Raw genomic sequence first — 8,891 nt, 5'->3', positions numbered from 1 at the left:
GCTCTTTAACGGTCCATGGCAAATATTTTAGCTTGGTCAAATTTGTCTAACTTTCAACTGTTTTTATGAACACAAAATCACAATTCCATCAGCGGAAGCCTGACAGAGGCATTTAATCCTCTCATAAAAGCAAAACTGCATGTAAATAATAAGCAAATGCAAACAAGGGACGTACACACTGCAGATAATTTTTCATCACTGTGTGTGTGTGTGTGTGTCTGTGTGTGTGTGTGTGTGTGTGTGTGTGTGTGTGTGTGTGTGTGTGTGTACACCTCACTGTATCCATTAAATACCCCTGAACCAAAGAAGACATTTTTGATGCATTGATTTTTCTCTTTCTCATAAACACACACTCACTGTGAATGACAGGTGTGCATTCTTCCAACTTAGATGTGATGTTTGACTTGCACATGTCTCCAACTCACTGCCAAAGGAGAGAAAGACAGCAAGAGAGAAACAGACAGAGACATAACTATACTCACTCATAGGATAAGCATTTTTTAAATTTTCAATGTGATATGCATTGTTAGTAATTGTAAAACCTTTAATGGTTATACCCTATTCTTTTTTTTACATTTAGATGAACATTTTATAAAAAATAAAACAATCAGGCTGCTTGAGGGCTTTCTGATCCATATCAGCGAGTACATTTACAAAAATTATTCATCACCACTAACAAAAATCTTTAGTTTTTTGTTTAAAATGTCTTTTAAGTGATTTGATGGTTAGTTAACTGTGTTAGGCACGGTGTCACTCAAATCTCCATGTCTGATCAAAAATGTATCGTGTTATCAGGATATCTTGTATCTAATCAAAAAGCTTTTCTTAGTTATCGCTATACTAAGCTAGTAGACTAAAACCAAAAGTATACTTAAGTTTTGATGCAAACTCTACAATCGTATGCAATACATAGCCGAACACATAGCCTTTCACAGTGTACTCCATTTGATATTGTGCGCGAACACAGGAGCTCAACACATGCGCACTAGAAAGTGTCATCCTTGTCCAGTGTCTGTTATTTCTCTCAAGAAAATAAGAGAAAAAAAAAATTCTTTGTACTTGCAACTAGTCTATTGTTGTTGTTTGTCTCTTGTTCTGTCATGGGCAAAACAATTCAAGTTCCTTCTAATTTATGTTGCACACCCTAGCGTACGCATAAATACCCAAGAATATTTTGGGCTTAAGCTGGTAGCTTGCTAACTGAAGGCGAACTGAAAACATGAACATTTTGAGTTAAAATGTTTCATCATTAGACTAAATACACTGTAAATTGATTTTATTTTCTATAATTCCAGCCACACTATCAATTAAAATATTGGGGATAGGTCTCTGTGGGGGTATATTAGCAGCAAATGACAATTGAGTTTCATGAAGAAGAAAAAAAATATATAAAATTGTGCCCTGAAAATGATTTCAATAAGTTGAAATATTTCACTTGCTCTGTCTCTCTACTCCTCATATACTTCCCCTTGAATCCCCTCTGACATTCCTTTACCACAATCTCTCTCCCTCTTTCTCTCTCTGGCTCTAGTATTCGTGTTACTCTCTCTCACCTAAGTGCGATGCGATGAGAAATGTGTGTTTATGCCACTGTCTCTTCCATTTGGAGCATGTTGTCTGTTTTGCATATACTCGTCCAAATATCATATGGTTATGCATTTCTCTTCCTGTCTCACCCACTCTCCCCGCAGTGCCGTCCATCCAAGGGGCGCAGAAGAGGTCACTGCTGGTGCGTGGACAAGTATGGACAGTCTATACCCAGCTATGAAGAAAAGGAGAAAGTCTACTGCTTTAACATGGAGACGAAGTGAAGAGGAGAGAGAGGCCGAGCGGTGGAAACAGGGAGACAAAGAGGGATATCTCCCCTGAAGAACTACATGAATACAGATTCAAAAGTGCTGTCCCAAAGCTGACCTCCCACTTGTATGCTGAGGCATGGACTCACGTGACCAGCAACTCACTTTACACTTCAGGAGAGTGGGGAGAACGAGAGGAGGACACAGAGAGAGTGTCACGTCTTCTGTTTTTGGACTGTATCCCGAGAGGGAAGTGTGAACATAATCAAAAAGTGCAAGCAAATTTCAGTAGCGCACGCTAAGTCTGAGCATATGTACTCTTGTGTATGTGAGGGACGTTGTGTACTTGTTCCGTGTGCATAGGTAGTCTCTCTCTTTTGCTATTGCGTGTAATGATATCTGCCATGACTATCAGCGGCTCTCTCTTAGTCCCACTTCCTGTTTCCGCCCTCCTGGTGTAGGGTCGTTTAAACTGGGCATGCTCAGTGACACTAGGCGGCTCTAGCCATAGACTCCATCTGAAGCACAAGCACTTCATGCACTTTGGCCCCTCCTGAACATGTCCTCCAGCCTGTTAGTATGGCCAACAGTTTGAAAAAAAATTCCAATTGTAAACGATTCTATACCAGGACATACTTAGATCAATGCCCTTTTGAAAAGTATATATTATCTCACATGGGACGCAGAGCTGTTTGCTTGTGTCGTCAGGACAGCATTGATATGCCCCTAAAATATATCCACATGGGCATTATCTCACTTTCAAAACATCATGAAGCACTTTGAATATAAGATCGTTGCTCCAAACGCTGACTCATTGTCCTTCACATTTCTAGGCATTTGCTGAAAGCATGTATCTCGCGCGACGTCTTTTTTTTTTTTTTTTGTATGGGTTTGAATGTAACCGTAACGCTACAGTGCCCTGAATTACCGAAATCGGTGTAGCTATGGCAGTTTTTGAAATCAATGCCTTAATGAAACCCGTGCAGAATTGTGTTGCTAAATGATGCGGGTTTTTTCGCTCTCTGTCTCTCTGAATATCGATATTCAACCCCAGTAGGAAAGCTACAGGCTAACATGGCAGCCATGTTAGACAACCAGGGCTTGTGTTGTTGTCTCAAAACTGACCTCCTGAGAAAAGACTTGAAAGGTGGAGGGTGCCAGAGAGGTAGCCCACACGTTAGCTTATTAGCATAGCGTCGGAAGAAAGCTCACCCCCTCCCAAACAGCTAAACAAAAGACAAACAAAAATGTTTGGTGCTACACCTTATCTGACTTGATTATGGGGAAAGAGCGTACGAGTATGCTAAGCTATTAGCCCTTCCTTAACTTGTAATTGTGTCTTGTATTTTTTTTATATGAATATATATTTTGTTTCAGGCCAGCTAAATGTCTAAAAAGGCATGTGAACTTTATGCTAAAAAGATTATTTATCCAAGAAAGAAATATAAGCTGATCCAAACTATATGTCTTTGAGAACAATTCATTGACCCGTTGATTGCACAGTAGTGAAAACATAGAACTCAGCATATTTTTGGGAATATAATCACTAAAGTCTTTGATTTTTGTTTTAGATTTGTTGTTTATCGACAGTTCTGAGTACTTGGTGTCTTTTGTTAGCTAAGCAAAGATGCTGTCCTCGAATCATTTTCTGTTAAAACTCTTTAGTTTAAATCTTCAGGTTATGTGTAGGCCTTCTATGGTATGAATTAAGCTAAATCGAAGCTTAACTTTAGCTAACCTAAGCTAAATTAAGCGAACGTAAAGTGAACGCTAAGATTAAGTAAAGCTGAGGCCAAGCTTGTGTTTCGAAGAACATCAAGGTCAATGTTCAAGCTAGTTGATCTTCAAGAAAGCTTGCCACCCTCATTCTGTGCAATGCCAGGGTCATTCACCCGCAAGTCACTTTTAAAGATCCCTCCGTTCACGGGTATTTGCTTCTTTTTTCATTTAAAATAATTTTGATTCTTTAAAAAGCTTTTTATGTTACTAAACTAGAAATTATACAGCTATCACTTTCTTCAAGAAAGGAAATGTTTTTGTTCAAATATAATTTGTATTTAATGCCTTCTTTTTTTTAATAAAAAATGTAAACACTATTTCTATTTACAGGATGACAGATTGTAATTTCACAGCTTCTACAAAATTAAAGGGATTGTTCACCCTAAAGTGAAAATTCTGTCACATTCTTTTATTTTGTCCATTGTTCTGGGTCTTTAAAAATCAGTCTTTCAAAATATCTTATTTTGTGTTTCACAGAATATACAAATTTGGAACGCCATAAGGATCATAAATGACTGAATTTTCATTTTTGGGTGAACTAAACCCTAGCACACAGAGCATATGTGGTTCATATAGTTCTGATTTGCCTTTAGTATTATCCATTCATTTAGATAAGGTGGCTAGTGTCACCGTTAAGAGTTTCAAAAACAATGGTTCTTTCACATTAGCCACAGTAATTCTGTCATTAGTATAACAGAGTGCCGGGGGGTGGGCAATGGAGATTTAAAATCTCATGTGTGTAACAGGGTCAACATCTTTGAACCGCTTCATTTCACACTCTAGCTTGAGCCCCACACAGGTCATTACTCCTCAAATCTACACACAGAGACCCCATTCACATTAGCATAGTTATTCGCTTGTCCGAGCCGTGTCAGCGCAGCCAATTCTCAAAAAAGAAGCTGCGATGCCACAATTCATGAAATTAAATTGCTCATATGGATGAGGTCAAATACTCTGGATGGTACCTCCCACACCCCACCCCTAATTTAATAATAAGGAAATCTAGAATATTCTGGATGCCATGAAAACACTAATTGTAAAACCACAAGAAAGGTGTTACAATGCAGCATTACTTGCACATTGTGTTTGTTTGGTTTGGTTTGTTTGGTGGCAATAAAATAATTTACTCATGGGGTTGGGCAACAAAATATTGTCTCCTGCGGTTTACAAAAATGAGATAAAGGTGTAACGTGTGGTGCCACAGAGGCTGGTCATCTGGCGAAAGGAGAGGGCGTACCACAGCACAAACACAGCACAGGTCAAAGGCACCGTAGAGAGTGGAGCCCGGTTCCCCAAAATACTGAGCTAAAGTTAGTCTGCTTCATTTGAGATTACCACGATAAGGACACACATATGTGCACACATACACGGTTCTGCCTCCAGGCAGTTTTAAATATAGACAAGACTGAACATAATCAAGCTTGGCAGGAGAAATCGAGAGAGAGAAATGGATTTTTTTGCACTTTGTGGTTTTGTGTTAACAGGTTTCCCATTATGCTCAGGTGTTGTTGTTTTGTCCTGACGTTGCTAATTGAGTTTGATTGACCGCAGCTCCTCGTCTGACCCGAGGGCAAGTTTAAATGACTGACACTGTGTGCTTGTAAAGATGTTTTATTAAATAGTTCTTTTTTTTTTTTTATACCCACAATGACTTACAATTACAAACCATGAAAAATATGTTATACACACAAGCAAATGCTTTGGAGTGAAGCAACGTCTGAATCTCTTTTCCTCAGTGTAGACATTGCATCGCAAAAACAAAACAATTTTATAAAAATAAATGGACCACAGTATGTAGACAACACAAATAGCCTATGATTGACAAATACAATAAGACTGCAATATCACTTTGATCATACAGGCAAGTATTTTACAAACATAAAAATAGCCCACTTGAGCTCTTAACTTAAAAGCCGGAGGTAGGAACAGGCAGTTACCCGTTTCAAAAGCTGTGAAGATCAATACTTTTGAAAAAGAAAAAATAATAATAATAATTTTTACTTTTAAAAATGGGGGAATCTAGAATGATCTAATCTCAATCATTTTAAAACAAAAACAATGAAAATTCATTAATAAAATACAATAATAGAAAAACAAAACATACAGTATAAAAATATGCCAATGCACGGACAGTGACAAAGAGGTTTGGTCATGCAGTGCTTTTTTCCATTTCATTCCTTTCCAACAAAGCAAGCCTGGAGGAAGTTTAAGATAAGAGACACAGTTATCTATATACATCAAATATACAGATTTACACCATACAAAAATATGTATAAGGCATAAGGAATAAATATTCTTATCCAGATATCAAGATGAATACATTCAGTTCAAATAAATAAGTATGGGTACTTCATGTAAAATACACATTTTCTTTACAGAAAAATAGATTTTCTTTTCCTTTTTTTGGAGAGTTCAGGGAATTTACCAATCAAAAACAGTGTACCTGAATTAAATATCACCACTAACAATAAATAAATACTAAGATATTTTTTAAAAATATAATGATAAAATTCAGTGGTATAACGTGTTTGTATGCGTGTGAGAGAGAGATCAGTGGTTGAACTGGTTAGGTCTCACACAGTGTGTGTGCGTGTGTGTGTGTGTGTGTGTGTGTGTGTGACAGATCAGTGGTTGAGTTCCTCGGGACACTCGGCATCTGCTGGCATGTCACTTGATCCAGGAATCTTCTTCCCATTCCAGGATGACACACACCAACACTTCCCCCTCTGACCATCCAGAGACGATTCACACTGCGGGGGAAACCAGACAGAGAGAGTGAGACGGGTTATTTCATTCTCTAGAAACACAAGCTTGCATGCACAGCCGAGTTCTCAGTCGAGTGTTGTTCTAACACTCGGCCATCACACGTATATCATCGTGTTGTTGAATATCACACATTAAGCTTTATATACAAACAAACACACAAACTCTCAATGTGAAATCAGGACTCGTTGGTTTGGTTTCAGAAATATTTGCGCACAAGACTCTGCTTACCTGTTTGACTTTGTATAGACCATGTTTGTCACAATTTGGAAGGTAGAATCTGTTCATTTTGTCTCCCAGTTTCTGCTGTGATTTGGTGATCTTGTCAAGGGCTGTCTGCAGCTCAATATGACAAGGACCCTAGAGAGAGAAAATTTGATCATTTAGAGACAGTTTTTTCAAATAAATGTACTTTTTTTTTTATATTTCTAAACTTTTATTTGGTGGTTATTAATATTTTACAATAACAAATAATTATTGCAACAACTACTACTACTAATAATAATAAATGTCAGCATTTAAATTATTTTTATTAGCTCTTTTATTATTTTAATGTTTAGCTCTGAAAAATGCATCAAGCCACGCATCCCAAATATACAGACTCGGGTTCTTGCCTTGCCCCATGTGCCTATAAGATAAATTCAAGAAACCCTATACTGCCCTCGTGTGGCCGCACATGGTACCGGAGTCTCGTTTTATATAGCTGACTAAACCTTTACGCATTTATTTGGGACATGTAAAAAAAACCTGAGGTGCCTGAAGCTCACCTGCTCCACCAGTTTCTTGCGTATTGCGTTGACTTTGGCCTTCATGCTCTCTTTAGCGCTGATGACCCGCGGGTCGAAAGGCTTGCCGTGCCCGGGCACGAAGACCGCTGAGCTACCTTCATTCACTGCCGTTGCCCCGTTGAGAGTCTCGGAATGATCTGAAAGAAAAAGCATGGTGAGAATTATTGGAGTGGTTGCCCGGATTGAACCGTGTAGAAAAAGTTTTTTTTTTTTTTTTAAGTTTTCAATTGTTTCTATAGATACATTCAGGTTGGGTTTTCAAACGTTCATGATAAAAGCTGATAAATTAGTAAGAGCACATATGTGTATATTTCCACCTGTCTCCAAAATAGGGGATAAAAAAAAACAGAAATCACCGACTCGCGTTCCCCTTAGCAGAGGAGGTAACCATGACAACGGAACGTAGCTCACGCACATTCTGTTCAAATTAGATTCAGGCGGCAAGTCTTTATTGATCATTATGTTGAGTCAAGTCTTAACATTTGTAGCCCTATCATTTTCTTTATAGATGTACATGTCATATAAACTTTCTTTTTTTTTTTTTTTGAGCTTTTTTTTTTTTTTTTTTTTTGCTCGACCAATCACGCGCCTTTGGGGTACATTTATAATGTTGCAGACATTTTTTATTTTTTTTATTTAGAATAGTCGACCTCTTGAAAGCGGCGATATATTCGCTTAAACAAATATTGGTTATCTAAATATCTGAAACATCCAACTGGTTTGTTAGCGCTGATGAAATCTCGTCAGCGGTTGAATCATCGACAGCTGCAATGGTCTAGCTACTGTTTGAATGGCCGTCTATAGTGCAGTATATGAGACGCTGGTACCTGGCGCTGTGTCGCTTTGGCTCTGGTCAGGCTCGGGGGTCGCAGTGCACACCGCCTGTCCCCGGGTGAGAGCGTGCAGGGGTCGTGCTTCTCCGGGTTTCGGCAAGCAGCGGAGCCCCGTGCCGCAGGGCGCAGTGTAGATCCCGCACGGGTCCCCTGTCTTCAGCGCGCAGGCGAGGCAGCAGCCGCAGCCGGGCTCTCGAAGCACCTCCTCACAGCCGGCATCCACCGCAGGACACTCGGCCAGCCGCTCCGGGGAGCACGGGGCGCAGCGAATAGGTTCCTGCCCAACCACTGGAGAAGCGCGGAGCCCCGGCGCTGAAAGGAGTGCGCTGAATGCTGCCACCCAGAAAAAGTTCAGAAGCAGTCTGTTCATCCCAAAGCAAGGCTCAGAATAAATAGATAAATAAATAAATATCGGTTGAAGTGCAATGAGGAGTTCCTCGCTGTCTTTGCGCTCTTCTAAATGACTAGCTCACTCCGGGTCGCCTCGCGGTATTTATACGCGCACCGGGTCCCGCTGACACGCTTGTGTTTGACGCATTGGCAATATCAATGATTTCTTAAATGACCCCCCTCGACTCCGATTGGCTGGTGGAGATCCAGTCCGAGGTGTTTCCTTGAACACAGCGCGTAAAATGCGTCACTGTTTATATCAGAACAATGTAGGCTACATAATGGTGGGGGGAAAAGTGTGTTTACTACCCCAGAAGAATCATATCCGAATTAACAATAATAAAGTGTCTTCTCCATAGATTCAGTCAAGCAACCCCCTCGAAAACGAGATGTTTCATCTCAAGGGGTTATCCTCATCAATAAATAAATTTCAAATAAATAAATAAATAACTCAGCTGCAATGTACATCTATGTTATTTTGAAATGATCACCCTTAAACTGGTTTACATTGTATTTACAATAAGATTGCAATTGTATATATA

At 39.4% G+C, this 8,891-nt stretch overlaps 2 protein-coding genes across 2 annotated transcripts in view; one reads left to right on the top strand and one right to left on the bottom strand.

Moving 5' to 3' along the window:
* Positions 1-3,964, top strand: part of igfbp3 (insulin-like growth factor binding protein 3) — a 15,373-nt gene extending 11,409 nt beyond the window's left edge. Inside the window, exon 4 of the mRNA XM_084432535.1 lies at positions 1,692-3,964. Coding sequence (XP_084288661.1) covers positions 1,692-1,811 — 120 coding nt within the window. The 3' untranslated portion in view covers positions 1,812-3,964. The remainder of the gene's footprint in view (positions 1-1,691) is intronic.
* A 1,207-nt stretch (positions 3,965-5,171) lies between these two features.
* Positions 5,172-8,429, bottom strand: igfbp1a (insulin-like growth factor binding protein 1a). Its single transcript, XM_084432538.1, has 4 exons — positions 7,954-8,429; positions 7,106-7,263; positions 6,570-6,698; positions 5,172-6,325 (listed from the first exon to the last, which is right to left on the bottom strand). Exons 1-4 carry the CDS (start codon positions 8,327-8,329, stop codon positions 6,200-6,202), a joined length of 789 nt encoding a protein of 262 aa, XP_084288664.1. The 5' UTR covers positions 8,330-8,429; the 3' UTR covers positions 5,172-6,199.
* Between the last annotated feature and the right edge of the window lie 462 nt (positions 8,430-8,891).

The sequence above is a fragment of the Rutilus rutilus genome, assembly GCF_951802725.1.
Source record: "Rutilus rutilus genome assembly, chromosome: 15".
Classification (NCBI taxonomy): Eukaryota; Metazoa; Chordata; class Actinopteri; order Cypriniformes; family Leuciscidae; genus Rutilus; species Rutilus rutilus.
Note: the sequence above shows the minus strand (reverse complement) of the source record. Positions and strands in the feature narration are given on the sequence as shown.

Excerpts from the sequence above, each read along its gene's own strand:
- igfbp1a (XM_084432538.1), bottom strand. The coding sequence starts at position 8,329 with ATGAACAGACTGCTTCTGAACTTTTTCTGGGTGGCAGCATTCAGCGCA. Across the intron at positions 7,264-7,953 it reads CCAAAGCGACACAGCGCCAG|ATCATTCCGAGACTCTCAAC; the intron begins GTACCAGCGTCT and ends TTTTTCTTTCAG. Across the intron at positions 6,326-6,569 it reads GTCTATACAAAGTCAAACAG|TGTGAATCGTCTCTGGATGG; the intron begins GTAAGCAGAGTC and ends TTTCCCCCGCAG.